Source organism: Mustela erminea, chromosome 3 (assembly GCF_009829155.1).
Source record: "Mustela erminea isolate mMusErm1 chromosome 3, mMusErm1.Pri, whole genome shotgun sequence".
Lineage (NCBI taxonomy): Eukaryota > Metazoa > Chordata > Mammalia > Carnivora > Mustelidae > Mustela > Mustela erminea.
In genome coordinates, this window is record NC_045616.1 from 45015661 (window position 1) to 45034180 (window position 18520).

The window sequence follows — 18520 nt, forward strand, 5'->3', positions numbered from 1 at the left end:
ATATGAAGAAATAATGGCCAATACATTTCCACATTTGATGAACCCACCAATCCAAGAAGCTTGACAAATCCCAAGTAAGAGTGAGGGGTTGGGTATGAATAAAGGCACAAGTTGGTTTTTAAAGACTCATTCCTCAGAGATTTCCAGTGATGATAAAAGCTACCTGTGTTGCAAGACCTCTGTGTCCTGCCCCAGCTGACACAGCGCCTTCCTTGCCTGAGAGTTGGTCAGAGTTTCTGCAGCCACAAATTCAGTGATTCTCTTCTCCACCCACAATGCAGGAAAATGGGGCATCTGCGTGGCTCAGCTGGTTAAGCACCTGCCCTTGGCTCAGGTCATGGTCTAAAGGTCCTGGGATGGAGCTCCATATGGGGCTCCCTGCACAGCGGGGAGTCTGCTTCTCCCTCTCCCTTGACCTCTGCCCTCAACTCATGCTCGCTCACTCTCTAATAAATAAATAAATAAATAAAATCTTTTTAAAAATGCAGGAAAATGGAGCTGGTCTACTTTTCTATCAAAATGGTAGCAAAGGGCACCTGGGTGGTTCAGTGGGTTAAAGCCTCTGCCTTTGGCTTAGGCCATGATCCCAGGGTCCTGGGATCGAGTCCCACATCAGGCTCTCTGCTTCAGCAGGGAGCCTGCCTCCCACCCTTTCCTGCCCCGCCTCTCTGCTTACTTGTGCTCTCTGTCAAATAAATAAATAAAATCTTAAAAAAAAAAAAAAGTGGTAGCAAATATTCCCTGAGGAGTCCCTAATTAGCAGGTTAGGGGATTCTCTAGCTTACAATGGTCTATAAGTAACAGATCAAATATTTTATGTGACAAATTTTTGAGCCCACAGATACACAAGAACTTTTGCATTAAAAGAATATGAAACCCTCAAAGGTTCAATGTGGCTGCTGACATACTCAAATCATTTCTCAAGATATTTTTGAATATCTGTTCATTGAACTGTTTTCAGAAACTGCAACACATTATTTGATTATCCTTAGATGCAAAACAAACATTTATCCTCTAAATGGAGACTTCAGTTTCTGAAACTCCCAAAAGTTCATCAGATTCACATGTGGTAATTATGAGAAGGCTATTGAACTGGATGATACTGATTGATTTTAGTGGGGTGGGGGGAAAGCACTGAGGAAGGGATGAAATTCTTCTGTGCCCTGAATATAAAAGTGGAATTAGTTTCAGCACTGTTTGAACAAGGGAAAACATCTTAACTATATAAATTTTCAGGTTATCATTGGATTTCATCTTATTGAATGAGGCCACCAATTTCTTTCCTTTTTCATACCTCTTGCAAATGGATACTTCTTAAAATCACTGGAGAGGGGGTGAGGGGACAGGAAATGAAGGGTACACTTATCATGATGAGAACTGAATAATACACAGAATTGTTGAATCATATTGTCTGTCACCTGAAACTAGTAAAACACTGTATTCCAATTACACTTCAATAAAAATATCAGTATAAGAAAGATGGGGTCAGAGGTTAAGTGATGGTTTTATTTCCTTTTTTAGCATTTTCTAATCAGGGCATTTTTAGATCAGTGGTTTCTCAGACTTGATGAAATGTACTAGTTCTCTGGATAAACACTCTCATTAAAATATCTGTTTTGACATATTTGTTAACAAATCAGTTCTATTACTTAATAGTTACCCTATAAAATGACAAGAAATATTGTGTTTCCACATGAAAACACATGCTAAATTGGAAAACAGTATCTGGGAAATGACTGCCTTTCAAAAGGGTAGGCAGATTCCCCAACACTAGCAATTATAAAGCTTGACTTTTATCTACAAATGTTCCTTTATACCATGGTTGTAAACAGTGTACAAATAAGAACAGGTTGCCTTTATTAACAAAAGAAATGTAAATGTATGCTACCACAAATGTAATGCAATAAACAGGATATGTTAGCCCCTGGGAAACATTGATAAAAAAGTCTTAAAGAATAAATCTTGGCATTAACTCCTTGCATAGAATTTCACTGACTGAATGAAATGCCTTGTGCACAGCGGTCTTAATAACACTCACTATAGTAGTTGCACTCACTGTGTTTGGCTATATTCTCATGAGTCAATACCCATTCATCATCTCCCAGTCAACTCAAGTCTTTCTAGTCCCGAGGGGGCTGCCCTGACAAGCAGCCAAATGCTATCCTTCTGACTCTGAGTCTGCTGTGACTCAGTTTCCCTCCCTGTTGCGCTTCATAGCCCGCCCAGAGAGGGAATGGCTGTCCCTATCCTTTCTTACATTTCAGATTCCTGGGAACTGGAATAATTTACTCTTTTCTTTTTTAAAGATTTTATTTATTATTTATTTGACAGACAGAGATCACAAGTAGGCAGAGAGGCAGGTAGAGAGGAGGAAGCAAGCTCCCCGCTGAGCAGAGAGCCTGATGCAGGACTCGATCCCAGGACCCTGGAATCATGACCTAAGCTGAAGGCAGAGGCTTTAACCCACTGAGCCACCCAGGTGCCCCTGACACACACTGTTACATTTGTTTCAGGTGTACAACATAGTGATTCCACTTCTCTGTTCCTTATGTTAGGTTCACCACGAGTGCAGATCCCAACTGTCACCACATAATGCCATTACAGTGTCATGGACTCTATTCCCTATGCTGTGCCTTTTATTCCTGTGGAATGACTTAATACTACTTTACGAACTTCTTGAGTGGAAAGAAGGCACAATCCAAGGAGAAAGATGGAAAGAAGAGTTACAAAAATTGACAACAGTAGTAAGAAAGTTTTTTGGTGTTGGTCTTACATCGAATTCTTAAAATAAGTAATTTTATGAATACTATCAGATACTGTTAAAGCACAGACTCTGTAAACTGAATCAATTCTGAACTTCACTACCAAATACCTGTGCGACCTTGGTATTAAGTACTTTATTTAATCAAGTTTTGCCTCAACTTCCTCATCAGGAGAATGGGATTATTGTAAGAGGTGTGTGTGTGTGTGTGTGTGTGTGTGTAATGGCTATATTTGTGTTAGCTATTATTATCAAATGCTCTCTAGTTCTCAACTACCATAATCAATCAACAGAAAAATTGTGCTACATAATTCTCTTCTTTTGTCAAACTACTTCTCACTAAGATGTTAATAATTAATACTTTCTCTCTCCTAGGAATACCCATAATTTAAAAGCAAAGCCAGGGAAAGGCAACGTTTAACTCAAAGTTATGTAAGCTGCTAACAAGGGAATTACAGGCATCAATAACAAGCCAAATGGGAAATTATTATCAGATGGTACCTCCTAAAAATACCTGCTCATGAAGATTGCCCCTGCAGGGGTGATGATAACGTGTATATCTAAATGTCTTTAAACTGTATGCCACATATTAGGGGTGTTTTTTTATATACACACATGTGTGTACTTCTCAAAGGAAAAAGATCAGTTTTCATCAGATTCCCAAGGGACTATGAACTAAAAGTAGTTAAGAATCCTTGCCCTCTGGGTCCATGGATGGCTCAGTTGGTTAAGTGACCACCTTTGGCTCAGGTCATGATCCTGGAGTCGTCGGATCAAGTCCCGCACCAGGCTCCCAGCTCCATGGGGAGTCTGCTTTTCCCTCTTACCATCTCCCCTCTCATGCTCTCTCTCTCTCTAATAAATAAATAAAATCTTAAAAAAAAAAGAATCCTTGCCCTCTAAGCAGTCTTACTTAAATCCTTACTCTGTTCATATCTAAGAGATGCACTTCTATTTAACACTCACACATGTACACACACAGCAGCAGCCTTGTTCTGGAAGTATCTCTGAGAGGGTCCAAAGAAAAAAGGCTCACATGTAAAATACTCCTCTCTTTAAGGTCTAAGGCCTCTTCCATTATTCTTCTATTACCTAAGGCTGTTTTCTATTCTTTTCCTTCTGATGAAAAAAAGACATTAAACCTAACATAAACACTTTTCTCGGGCATCAAAAGTTCTTTGAAGCATGGTGTTAAAGATGCCTTGGTTACTCTATCTGCATCATAACTTCAATTTATTACTGCTCTACATGTGTTTCTCTCCTAGCTTGTGATTATTACAAACATAGTGATAAAGATCCTTGTGCCACCAAGCACACCTCCAATTATGTACTTGAAACAAATTCTGGACTTGGAATTTCAGTGTCAAAAAGGTTTGTTTTTCTTATTTAAGTCTCTCGGTTATTTTACATTTTAAAATACCATTTATGTTTTTATTAAAGGAAAAAGCTTAGTTATGTATTTCCAATCTTACAATGTGGAAGTTTTCAAACATTTAAAGAAAATGTATAAAAGTCAAAATCAACCTCTTTTTTTTTTTTAAAGGTTTTATTTATTTATTTGACAGACAGAAATCACAAGTAGTCAGAGAGGCAGGCAGGTGGGGGGGGGGCAGGCTCCCCACTGAGCAGAGAGCCTGATGCAGGGCTTTATCCCAGGGTGTTGAGACCGTGACCTGAGCAGAAGGCAGAGGCTTAACCCCCTGAGGCACCCAGGCGGCCCCAAAATCAACCTCTTAAAACACACACACACACACACACACACACCCCTAATATATACTAATTTACAAAGTCAAAGTCAACAATGTACCATAGTGAGAAGTTCCTCTTCTTAACCACTGCGTGTCCCCTGAACTTTATGTCTAAAGCATTTGGGCAGTAATCACACCTAAGAAGTATCTCTCAGCGAGCTCCTGTCCTTATGGCTGGTAGTAGGAACCTTCATTATCTTTTAAATGAATCATTTTAACATTTATTAGTCATTCAGCTTCCTATTCAGCTTTCATTATTCAATGAACTAGATGTCTGGTTTCAGATTTTACCGAGTCTATTCAATGTTTTAAGAAAGCACACAAAAAAGTAAGTAACAAAATTATATTCAGTGAAGCAATTTTTATCCCAAGTACTGAGTGAAACCAAAATTGGAAGGTGAATATGAAAGCATTTTAGCCTTCAGTTTCCTGTAAGATAAATGTGTTTCTTCAAAACCATATTTGCAGATTTCAGATTCCAGAGTGATATACTTCTGGAACGTACTGAAGTCCAAAAAATTCTGCTCCTTCAGCTCCAGTTAGACCACTCAGGAATCAGAGGCTTGATTCACAAAAGAGCGAGCAAGGGGATGGGAACCCTGATGGGAATAACCAAGCAGAAGACTGCAGTCCTAATGATTAAGATAAACATATCTTTAGAATTCACTCCTGAGTTCCTTCCAAATAATGTCTTTCATATCTGTTATTATTCGACTAACAAATGAATCCGTTTACCCATACAACTGACAAACAATCCAAGAAATCTACACCATGGGATGCATCTTGGCCACACTTAACTCTTTTTGTATAAATAAACACTCAGTCCAACTCCCTTCCCCCCCTTATCAGATGTTCATTACATAAAATGATGTACATTCAAGAGTCATCGGCGCAGAATCGCCACTTGCTCAGCACCCTCATAATCCTAACAGTAGGGACGCCTGGGTGGCTCAGTTGGTTAAGCAGCTGCCTTCGGCTCAGGTCATGATCCCAGGGTCCTGGGATCGAGTCCCACATCGGGCTCCTTGCTCGGCAGGGAGCCTGCTTCTCCCTCTGCCTCTGCCTGCCTCTCTGTCTGCCTGTGCTCGCTCGCGCTCTCTCCCTCTGTCTCTGAAAAATAAATAAAATCTTTAAAAAAAAAAAAAAAAAATCCTAACAGTAACAGCTCCAAAGGGGACAAAAGAAATCCCAATCCACAATCAAGAGCCCTTCCCGTAATTTGGCAATTATCAGCCTGGCCCTTTCTTCCAGTCTTCCCATTGACAACACTGAAACATACAGGTCTCTCTACCCTTTCAGCGGTCTCTCCTTTGACTTGTTCACTGATTTCTCCTTCCCACCTCCCCCATATAGGGATTTATCAACATTTGCTTTTGCTTTCTCTCTTCACTCTCTCTATGCTCTTTTCTTTAGTAATTTCAACCAAGAATGTTGGCAGTGAGGGTAAGATAGGTAGATAGAATGGGAGCTTGAGCAATTTTAAAGGACATATTTTAAAACCATTTATAATGAGGAAGACTGAACTAATATGTAGTCTGAAGAGGAGTTATTAAGCAAAGAGTAAAAAAAAGAAGGAAGAGCTGTAGGGACAAGGTCCTAGGAAAAGAAGGAAAAAAAGGGTTAGTACCTGCCTCTCCAACCAGATGCGCCCACATGATCAATGACTCTTTGAAACTACAGCACTCTTAACGTGCTTCGGAGTCACATCATCCCCAGAACATGGCAGAGCAGACTTGGGCCAAGGGGCAGGGTGGGGAGATCCTCTTAAAAAGAAAGCAAAGAAAAAGAGAACAAAAACCAGGAAAGAAATGTTCATATGTACCGGGCACGGTGTTAAGCACTCCATAAGAATTATCTCAGAATTACTCAAAATGTGCTCAGAAGACCACTGACATAAGAGCCATCTGGGGTAACTGGTAAAAACAAAACAAAACAAGAAGCAAAAAAAGACAACAAAAACCCTGATTCGCTGACCCTACCTTAAACCTGTTAAATCAACATCTCTGAGGATGGGGCCCAGGTGTCCAAATTTTTCATACTGTCTCTAAGCGATTGTTAGGTACATTAATACCTGAGAACCACTGTGTTATTTCATGTAACATCCTGGGAAATTAGGAATAGGGAGTTTTTATTAATTTTCTATGCTAACACAGTGCTCTATGCATTTGCTAGGCATTCTGTAATAATGTCAATTGAAACATACAAGACTTGGTGATGTCACCTTTCCATTAAGTTTTGCTTTCACTAAGGAACTGCTTTTATTTTATTTTATTTTTTTAAAGATTTTATTTATTTATTTGACAGAGAGAGACACAGCGAGAGATGGAACATAAGCAGAGGAAGTGGGAGAGGGAGAAGCAGGCCTCCCGCAGAGCAGGGAGCCCCATGTGGGGCTCGATCCCAGGACTCCAGAATCATGACCCAAGCCGAAGGCAAACGCTCAACAACTGAGCCACCTAGGTGCCCCAAGGAACCATTTTTAAAAGACTATAATGAGCTATTATGCCCATTGTTGTATGATAAAATGTTGTTGACTTTATGATAAGAATCACACATTTATCAGTCCTCAGATGAAACAGCTATTTTGCTATGGGCATGATTTCAGGTTATTGTCCCTTTTTAACCAGTCATGCCATTATCTTTGAGAAGCTAATAAAATCTAAAGAGAGGAATGAAAACAAATCCATATTTTAAAACTGTATATTTCAGGAATAATATTAAACAATCTGATCAGGTTTCTAGGACTTATGATTTACTCTGAGGCCAGTAAATTTAACTTCCATTCAGTTCCTTTGCTAATTTGTTAACATTTGATCCCAATTCCATGGACAGCTTTTCAGAGACAGTTCTGTTGGGATCTAAGGTTTTAGGTAATTAGGCTCATAAATTCAAAGTACAATAATGAAGGGGAAATTATGACTATATGACATAATGTTGATATATTTATATGCTCACTGATAAAGGCAAAGTACTTATTGTTTTTACTAGCCATTTTCTATCCAATGATATAACAATTTTTATATCACAGACGCTTAATTTAAAAGCACACTATTTTCATCATCTTTACTAAAGCTCTAGCTTTCACTTCTGATGAAACAATTCATTGAATGATGATGTGTAAGGTCTCTACTTTTTAGCTTTTGACATATGTTTCTGAGTTTTACATGCAGTTTTGTGGGTTTTTTTTTTTTTAAACAAAACAGCTACTGAGCTTAGTGAACTACCAAACTTCCTTTTTTAAATGGGAGAGACTCTGCAATATATAATCAACGAAAGAATTTGAATTCTGTCCCATCCCATGGCTAGAAATCAATAAGGGGTGGACTTTTATGGCCATGCAAGCTAAACCAAAATAGGAACAATAATTAAATAAAACATTTCAGGAAGAAATTAATAGAGAGAAACAGATACATAGGCACATCCTGCCAATTTTTTAAATTGTAAGAACAGCAACAAAATTGCATATGTGCCAAGACCGAAAAAACAGGGTTTATAAAAATAAAACTAGGCTGCCCTAGACATTTTATTTACAACTCTAAAGCCAGAAAAATCAGAAAGCAACAGATACGGAATTTTGAGGGACCAAAACTGCTAGCCAAGGATGTTGTACAATTTTGTATTTATTTCTTGTGTGACGTCAGCACCAAAGCATGCTTAGATCCACACAGACTCAGAAAACACCATTCATGCTCCCTCCCTGAAAAAATTCTGTTAAAAAATAATATTCTAGGGGTGCCTGGGTGGCTCAGTGGGTTAAAGCCTCTGCCTTCAGCTCAGGTCGTGATCTCAGAGCCCTGGGATCTAGCCCCACATCCGGCTCTCTGCCCAGCAGGGAGCCTGCTTCCCCCTCGCTCTCGGCCTGCCTCTCTGCCTACCTGTGATCTCTCTCTGTCTGTCAAATAAATAAATAAAATCTTTACAAAAAAAAAATTCTAGTCAATGAAGAAATAAATCAAAATTTAGAACTAAAAAAAAGGGGAGGGGGTAGAAAATGAAACTGCAGTCCAAAAGAATCTCCGGTGCCTCCCTTAGTTTGACCTGCCACATCAGGCAGGCAGTTGGATTCTGGGCTGGCTCCTGGTATGGGTGTCCAGGAGAGCCCAGAGGGACTGCCTTCGGGGCATATCTCTGGCTTTGTCTCTTCCTGGGCACTGGGGCATGAGCTTACACAGCCACAGTCAACTACCCACAACTACTATGGCCTCTGTTGTCCTGACCCATAATCCCTTAAAATGATGTATGCTGTACTACTCTTCCAGAATTTTCTACAAACAGCTACACCACTTGCTTGTGGGAACACTGTCCCAGAAGACTTTTTGAAGTATGTGTTTCTCCCTCAAATACACGGCAACAAAATAAAAACCGATTAAATGCCACACTAAATGCCAAGATGCCTGAATAAAGATTTTCTTAACTTTTTTTAACTGGAAAGACTGATCTTTCACAAATCACATTATTTTTTTCTAGACCCTCCTAATGACAATTCTTTGTTATCTCAGCTTTAAGATAATATATACACAGAAAAAAAATGTAGGGAAATACACCAAGACAGAAGTAGTGGCCATCTCTGTAAGTGCTAGAATTCCAGATGATGGTATTTTTTTAAGTCTTCAGTATTTTCTCAATTTTCTTCAGTGATTGTGTTTTAGCTGTATAAAGAGTTGCTAAAATCAGGGGCTCCTGGGTGGCTAAGTCAGTTAAGCACCAGACACTTGATTTTGGCTCAGGTCATGATCTCAGGGTCATGAGATGGAGTCCCACATTGGGCTCCACTCCAGGCATGGAGCCTGCTTAAGATTCTCTCTCTCCCTATCCCTCTGTCCCTCCCCATTGCTCATTCTCTCTCTCTCAAAAAAAAAAAAAGTTGAGAAAATCAGTATATATATTATGAACATATGATATTATCGTATTGATTTAAGAATACACAAAAAATTTCATAGCAATAGTTACAACTAAGTGGCAGAAAAACAGGTAATACTGTTTTTCATAAGTACATATTGCTTTGGTGATTAAAAAAAAAAAAAAAAAGACTAATTGGGGAGCAGCTGCATAGCTCAGTCTGTTAAGCCTCTGACTCTTGCTCTCTGCTCAGGTCATGATTCATGGGTCCTGGGATCAAGCCCTGAGTTGGGCTCTGTACTCAGAGGGGATTCTGCTTGGAGATTCCTTCCCTCTGCCCTTCCCACCCTGCTCATGTTCTCTCTCTCCCTCTCTCTCAAATAAATAAATAAATCTTAAAAAAGAAATAAAAAAGACTAAATCTATAAAGAGAAAAGGTATAAAAAATGTTGGAGTCATTCAATACTTCATGCATTTTAGAAGAAGGAAAGGTAAATACTGAAGAAAAGAATGCCACCAATGCTGTTATTGATGGTGAAGAAAATCTGCCCCTTATCTTTTCCTCTAAGGTGCAATTTCTATTGTCTTGTATTTATAGCTCCTTTTCTGTGCCCCTAAAATCATATGTTATTCAGTTTGAGTTATTATAATTGGCTCTGTAAGATTGTGCCCATTTTACACTTTAAATTCCATTCCTCAGGCTTTCACTGAAATATGTTTCTAAAATGCTCACAGTCCCCCAGTGAGGCCAGATGTGTTAGTCAAATACTTTAAGTAGATATGACTGCAGGTTTGGAAAGGCTTCTCTGCTCTGGTGTCTTTAAAGGAGCTGGTGTTAAATGTTTCCATTTTTCTTTTCCTTGCTCTAGTCATTTTATCTTTGGCTTGTTAGTCAATGCAACTTTTCATTTTATAATTCCTGTACATCGGAGGACAAAGCCAATTCACAATGATTGGTACAAACAAATAAGTGAATTCGTTCCCCTAGACACTTACTCTACTCATTCCTCAAGCATTTGTATTGCAAATGCAACATGACAAATGGTTATTTTGGTTGTAAGATTCCGTTAAAGTTGCTGCCAACTTCTTAGGATCAACCTAGGATCATTAGTGCATAGGGGTCAAACACCAAACAAGTAAGAACTATTTATAATTTCTGGAGAGAAAGCTCTCATCTTCACCCAGGTGTGTTTACATATTACAATATAATAGTGGTTCTTACCTTACCCTAATCATTTTTTCTCCCGATTACATCTTCCTGAAGTCCTCCTATGCATCTTTTCTCTTGAGCTTCCAAATAAAATGCAGCAGAATAATAAAGAGAGAAAGGAAAAAAATACCAAGAAGTAGCCCAGCGCCTAGAAAGCCCATTTTCAAACTGACTTTGCTTCAAAGGCCTGGGTTTGTTTGTGGAAGCGGAACCCACATGTTTGCATACTATGCTATTTAAATGCTAGTTAAACTTTGGAAGTATATATTAGTCTGCAAATGGATTGCCAAAACCCAAATGAAGCTTCTGGATCTCATTTCTTGTTCAAGAGAGCAGTAGGTAATGAAATATTTGGGAGAAGGGGTTAGTTTCAGGAAATCTCTCGGTAATTTTGAGAAGGAAAGAGGATGGTAACCAATTGTGGTTGATAGGTGGGGCAGATAACAAACCCAAATTACACATGATTTTATAACTGTGCACAGTTATAATGTCTGAGGCAAGATGGTTTCCTCCAATTCTCTCCAGGGCCACAGTATCTCACCAAGGACTAATTTGTATGTGACATAAAGAATGAGAGATTCCGGGCACCTGGGTGGCTCAGTGGATTAAAGCCTCTGCCTTTGGCTCAGGTCATGATCTCAGGGTCCTGGGATAGAGCACTGCATGGGGCTCTGCTCAGCGGGGAGCCTGCTTCCCCCTCCCTCTCTGCCTGCCTCTATGTCTACTTGTGATCTCTGTCTGTCAAATAAATAAATAAAATCTTAAAAAAAAAAAAAAAAAGAATAAGAGATTCCCTGGAGACAGAATGTACTAGAAATATGCCTTGACTACCAAGTCATCCCACCTGCAGGTCTGTCTACCCTATCCGATGAACACGGACAGAATCTGGGGAGAGGACGAACAATCTTCAGTCTCAAACTGTATTGAATCTCTGCAGTGATTTATGCCTCAGGAGTGGGGAAAATCCTCTGTCCCCTCTTCACTTCTGCTGGCTGGGACAGAGGAAAACAGACCAATCTGTCCTGGCTTGGCACCAAGTACAAGAGTTATAAATCTGAATTTCTCAGAAGCATTGTGAAACAATACCAGAATTCCTTGGATGGCTGATAAAGAAAAGAAAAATTCCTTCTTCCTTTCTTTGAGGTGAAAGTGCAGCCTTTGGTTTCAAACTTAAAGTGCAGGCTGCCTCTTGGCTGCATTTATAACAGAGGTCCTTATTAGTTTCCTCAAGCCCCTTATAAATATGGAAATAAGGTACTTTTTAGCCTCATTAGGAAAAAAAAAAGGAAAAACAACCTAACACTGGGCTAGCAGTTGTTGCCTAAACCAACAATGCCTGTACATTCAAGATAAAATATTTAAGCTTTTGCATAATAACATACTTGGTGATATATGAACTAGCTGACTATTTATTTGACCACAATAGAGAAGATTTCCTATTTTTGTGTGAATAATTTAATCTCAACTAATATTAATAGAGAATAACATCCAAAATTATTATTTAGAGATCTGGAGAATAAAGAAATATTAGTGTTTTGAAATCATAAATTATTTGATAGATAACTTATCTGGGGATATATTTAAAAGGTGGGGTAGAGGGCGCCTGGGTGGCTCAGTGGGTTAAAGCCTCTGCCTTCAGCTCGGGACATGATCCCGGGGTCCTGGGATCAAGCCCCCTGCATAGGGCTCTCTGCTCAGCAAGGAGCCTGCTTCCCCCCCATCTCTCTGCCTGCCTCTCTGCCTACTTGTGATCTCAGTCTGTCAAGTAAATAAATAAATAATCTTAAAAAAAAAAAGTGGGGTAGATAAGGAGCTGAATGACACTCAACAGATTTTCGTGCCAGTATAAAGGGGAAAATGTGTTTTTTTTTCATATGGGAGTATATTTTTTAATAATTTAACCAAGAAACAGGATAAAATCTTAATAAATGTTTACTCTTATATTCTAATTTTAAAGAAACATCTGCCTTCCATGGGTACAAAAAATTCATTACCAATGTGCTTGTGAAGAAATAATCTATTTCAAGCAAAACTTTGTGGCAGATGATTGAAGCTGTCTGACGCAATCTAAGCCCTCTATGCAAAAAAGTCTTACCTATTCCAGTGCTCTCTCCATGAGACCAACTGTTACACAGACTTAAACAGTGCAAAATAAATAAATAAATAAAATAGAAGTTATTATGGAGGGCACGTATTGCATGGAGCACTGGGTGTGGTACATAAACAATGAATTCTGGTACACTGAAAAGAAATTTTAAAAATAAGAAATTAAAAAAAAATAGAAGTTGATAACTAAAAAGGAAAGACTCTAAATTATATTTTCATGGGTCCTGGTCATGAAAATGACAGTAGAAAGTTCAGCGAACCATAGTGCAGAACCCATAGAAGGTTCTAGCTATAACAGCCTCCTTATATATTGAATATATCAAAATATATTAAATATTACAAAATTGCGGAAAAGAAGAGCAAAATTTCTTTTTTTTTTTCTTTTCTTTTAGAGATTTTGTTCATGTATTTGTCAGAGAGAGAGAGTGAGAGACAGAGACAGAGCACAAGCAGGGGGAGCGGCTGGCAGAGGGAGAAGCAGGCTTCCTACTGAGCAGGGAGCCGGATGTGGGGCTCCATCCCAGGACCCTGGGATCATGACCTGAGCCGGAGGCAGAACCTTAACTGACTGAACCACACACACAGGTACCTCAAGGATCAAAATTTCTAAAAACATTTTGATAATGTAGAGAAAAACATAATGATCAATGAATGTATGCTTTCCAGTACCCTTTGGAAGGACAGCACATTCACTGGACCTGTCCATGGAGATGTCGGCCAGTGTTGACAGGGCACATAATGGAGCATCATCAGGAGGAAGAAATTCAGTGTCAACGAAAACTCACCCCCAAGTGGAAAGGCTCCATTTTACTCTTGTTTCCACAGAATTGATCCAAATAAAAACAGTCTTTCTCTCTCTCATTTGTTTATGAACCTGAATAAGGACAAGCAATCACTGTCCTTCTTCTACTGTACCCTCGGGAAGAAAGATGTCCTTTTCCACTACAGCATTTGGTTCCTCCCTGTAAATCTGTCATGTCACCAACAAAATATTTAAGGTTCAGCAATTCCTATAGGGAAACCACCTTGAATAACTGGCTTCTATTCCTAAATAGAAACTATTTCTAAGGGCACCTGGGTGGCTCAGTCATTAAGGATCTGCTTTCGGCCCAGGTCATGATCCTAGGGTCTTGGGATCCAGCCCCCTCATCAGGCTCCCTGCTCAGTGGGAGGCCTGCTTCTCCCTCTCCCACTCCCCCTGCTTATGTCCCCTCTCTCGCTTTCTTTCTCCCTGTCAAATGAATGAATAAAATCTTAAAAAAAAAAAAAAAGAAAAGAAAAGAAAAAAGAAAGCATTTCTAAAGGTTCTTTCCCCAGGAACACTTTATTTTTATTTTTAATGAGTTATACTTATATTCTTGAATCAAATCTTAGTTAAGACTAATTTGCCAATATTCTAGTAGGAGCTCTTTGCAACCTCATTATCTATTTCAAGATAGAATTCACAATTAAAAGCAAGAGAAAAGGAAAACCCGGTATTGCGGGAATTACCTCATCTGGTCCTTTCTTTTCTCCTGACTTGGAAGGCGAGCCACTGGTTTTTTCACTGACATGCTATAGAAATATAAAAAGAAAAGAAAGAAAGATAATGTTTAAAAGAAGGAGGTACTACAAGGTAATATAATAGTGACTTTAATCCTGAAGGGCTAAATACATAGCCTGTAAAAACAAGGACCCCTTTAATCTTCCTTCTGAAAATGCTGGTAAGTCTAGAGTGACACAGGTGGCTTTCAAAAATCAAGAGGAGCTACAGACATTCATTTGGAGTGTAGAGAGTCAGTCTGTAATTAACCAGACACAGATCTGATGGTGCTTCCAAGGCGGCATCTCGTCTCCCACAAAATGCCTCACGCAATTTTAAAGCCCAAATTGTCAGTGTGGGAGACATGTGGTTCCTCGTGGAGTTGTGGTGTCTACGGACCATGTGGAGCCTAAAGCCATACTTAAGCCCCAGTTCAGCAAGGGCTCAAGGGAGAACCACAGCTTCCAAAACTGCCATCACTTCTGGTGATTTTGGGGAATTCCTCGGAGTTCTTCCTCGGTTATCTCCCAGGAAGACAAACCCTGCAGGGGGACGACCATACCCGCAACAACTTCTATTTATTATGGCTTTTTGATTTCGTTATGCCCAGAAACAGAATTATTTTTCTCACCAGGACAGTGAGAATGAAAGCAAGTATTTTTATGTGGCACATAAAATCTTCAAGTAGCTAATATAGTCATTTGTCTTGATGATAAGATAAAATAAGCCATGAAGTTTATTGACTTTTGTTGAGAAATTTAAAAAAATATATATGTTCCCGAAAAGGGTTACAAAGAATTATTTCATTTCTTGCACATTGTGGGATATGCAAGAAAGTGGGAAAAAATAACCTAACTATAAGGAAATAAAAGTTCACCATTGGGTTCATTCCCAACCATCTTCAGTAAAGCCAAAATACAAAATTATACAACATTCCCCAAAGCAAGTCATAACCTGGGGATGTAAGTCAATGGAATTATTTGAATTAAGAAGAGTGCTAGTAACACTAATACTACTAATAATAATTTATATCATTCTTTATTATTTACTACAATACAGATTCTTATTTGATACAAAAAAAGAGGCTCATGTGATTTTTAGGGATGAAAAAACTAAGAATAAGAACTTACTGATCTTTCATAAGGACACAGACTTAGTGAATGGGACAGTTTGCATTTCAGGTTTTCCAACTGTCACTATTCCATGCTAAACAGAATAAGGTAATATTTTCATTAGTCATATCAACATGTATTTTAATTAAAACATGAATCCAAGAAATATCAGACACATGGATGAAACCTTGCATTAAGAGCTCTCTGTGTGATAAACTAGGAGGAAATCACTTTCATATATGGAAAATTCTTCCCAAAATGTAACACTGATCAGTGAATGGAATCCACTCACTGAAAAACCGCCAGGCTTCAAGAGCTTGGTGAATGAAGCCCAGTACAGGTCCCGTTTCACCTTGTCCCAGTCCATAGTGGAGGGCAATCAGTATTGAGTAGTTAATGAATCTGGAAAAAAAAATCTAAAAACCCACACATGTATCAGTGCTAGACGGTGAGAGTTTTTAGAAGTTTCCTGAAGGCCAGACTAGGGGGCAGAATCACTCACCATATGCAGATAGAATTTAAGAGGAATGGATCTACAGTGAGAGATTTACCAGATCTGTCTCTTCCAGAAGTGGCAAATTTAGAATACTATCACACTCATTATTAATATCTTCAGATCCCTATCTTTCTCAGATTAGAGGCAGACAGTAGCAACAAAAACACGCACTGTTTTACTGAATGTACTGAGTGCCTCCTTCACTCCTTGGGAGTTATTAGTGATCCACTTTGGAAAGGAAAAAGCTTCAAGAGGCAGTTGCTCTTGTGTGCTAGAAAGTTCCCTGCACTCCACAAAGTCTCCCTCTGCTTCCTGTTCCATGGCTAATATATATTATGTCCCACGCCCATACAGTAAATGTGCAGACAGCCCTTTCTCCCTAAAATTTAGGTATACAGATGTTTTTCTTTAAAATTTTTATACATTTTTTTTTAATTTTACTTATTTATTTGACACAGAGAGATCACAAGTAGGCAGAGAAGCAGGCAGAGGGAGAGAAGGGGGAGGAAGCAGGCTCCCCGCCGAGCAGAGAGCCCAATGCGGGGTTCAATCCCAGGACCCTGAGATCATGACCTGAGCTGAAGGCAGAGGCTTAACCCACTGAGCCACCCAGGAGCCCCCTTTAAAAATTTTTAAAAGAGGCCCCTGTCTGGCTCAGTCCTTAGAGCATGTACTCTTGATCTCATGATCATGAGTTAAAGTCCCACATTGGGCATACAGCTTACTTTTAAAAATGAAAATAAATAAATAAATAAAAATAAAAGTTTTTGGAAAGTCATTTCCTGGGGGTGTTCCAAAATTTCAGTCCCACAGATTAACCAACACTATCAGTTACTTGTTTCCGTTTAAATGCTCAAAATCCCTTAAATAATGTAGGTTCTAAATAGTTTGGGAGGGATATACATGACAAATACTTTTAAAAATGTTCAGTTAGGGGCGCCTGGGTGGCTTAGTGGGTTAAAGCCTCTGCCTTCAGCTCGGGTCAAGATCTCAGGGTCCTGGGATCGAGCCCTGCATTGGGCTCTCTGCTCAGTGGGGAGACTGCTTCCCCCCCCCCCCGCGCCTGCCTTTCCCTACTTGTGATCTCTCTCTTTGTCAAATAAATAAATAAAATCTTTTAAAAAAATTCAGTTATAATGACAACTTAGAACAAATATGTACTATACGAATTGGTATTTTGTGATTTCTAAAGAAGTATTTGCTCTCAGTAAAAAGCATTTTTTACAACATAAAGAGGTATAATGACATTAAAAAATACAATCAAATGAGAACATTTTTAGGAAACTTATGGATCTTATGGATTCTATCTTCCCAGGTTTTTTTTTTTTTTTAAAGATTTTATTTATTTATTTGACAGGTGCCCCTCTTCCCAGTTTTTTTTTTTAACCTAGTTTTTTTTTTTTTTTTTTTTTTTTTTTTTTTTTTTTTTTTTAAAGTAGGCTCCACACCCAACAAGGGGCTTGAACACATGACTTTGAGATCAAGACCTGAGCTAAGATCTCAAGTCAGATGTCTAGCCAACTAAGACACACAGGGGCCCCAACCCACCCTTTTATTATAAAATTTTTCTAACACACAGAAAAATTAAAAGAATAATTCAATGAGTACTGATATTCTTACCACTTAGACCCAGTAACTACTAAGATTGTTGCTACATTTGCCATATTTGCATATATTATAGATGGATCTATCTCTCTATCTGTATGTGGATATGGACCTGCATTTGAAAGTAAACTGAAGGTATCCTAAAACTTTATCCCCTGACCATTTCACTAAACATCTCCTTAAATTGAAGAATTTTCTCCAAGTAACTCCAATATCATCATCACTTCAGAGAATTAACAAGAATTACCTAACACTACTTAATTTCTAGTAAATAGCAACTTGATGAATGAACCACTGCCCGGACCATTTTTCAGGGCTTATTCAATAGTCAGCAATCTATTAGCAATGTAAAATCAGTTTTATCTTTTCCCTGAGAGAGAGTCAAAGTATCTGATTTTTTACTTATTTTTAAAAATTTATTATTATCATCTTTTTAACATTCGAGTATAGTTAATACCAAATGCCTCATTATTGAACTCGTGGCATAATTACACACTTTCTACATGACTGAGCTGATGCAATGAAATATTTGGGAATGATTACTGTCAGATTCCATCCAGTGTAGGAAACATGCTGCAAGAGGCAAGAGAGAAAACTGTGTCCACTACCACGCTCAGTGGGTGCGGTGGGGAGAGGTGAGAGAAGGATGGAGAAGGAAAGCACTGCTAGGTCCAGAAAGAGAACCACAAAACTGGTAAGCCCAGAGAGGGCTTTTTTTTTTTTTTTTTCAGCATAACAGTATTCATTATTTTTGCACCACACCCAGTGCTCCATGCAATCCGTGCCCTCTATAATACCCACCACCTGGTACCCCAACCTCCCACCCCCCCCCCCGCCACTTCAAACCCCTCAGATCATTTTTCAGAGTCCATAGTCTCTCATGGTTCACCTCCCCTTCCCATTTCCCCCAACTCCCTTGTCCTCTCTAACTCCCCATGTCCCACAGAGGACTTTTCTTTCCAATGAGGGAAAGGAAACCAGTATGTCCCAAGCTTCTACTTACTCTGTGCTAGCCTCGTGCTAACCACTTCCCGTAAGAGATCCCCTTCACCCCCCACAGCAGCTCCAGAGGTACATACTGACGCCTCGTTTACAGATAAAGAAATCGAGGATCTGAAAGT

General features: G+C 39.0%; 1 protein-coding gene and 1 non-coding gene across 14 annotated transcripts in view; one reads left to right on the forward strand and one right to left on the reverse strand.

Moving 5' to 3' along the window:
* The window catches only part of CAST (calpastatin), a 113101-nt gene that overhangs the window by 85028 nt on the left and 9553 nt on the right, over positions 1 to 18520 (reverse strand). For all 13 annotated transcript variants that reach the window (XM_032335696.1, XM_032335695.1, XM_032335694.1 and 10 more), the window contains exon 2: positions 14156 to 14218. In XM_032335696.1, coding sequence (XP_032191587.1) covers positions 14156 to 14218 — 63 coding nt within the window. The remainder of the gene's footprint in view (positions 1 to 14155; positions 14219 to 18520) is intronic.
* On the forward strand, positions 12583 to 12704 carry LOC116587440. The gene has a single exon (XR_004284449.1). It is a non-coding gene; the product is annotated as a small nucleolar RNA SNORA28 (small nucleolar RNA).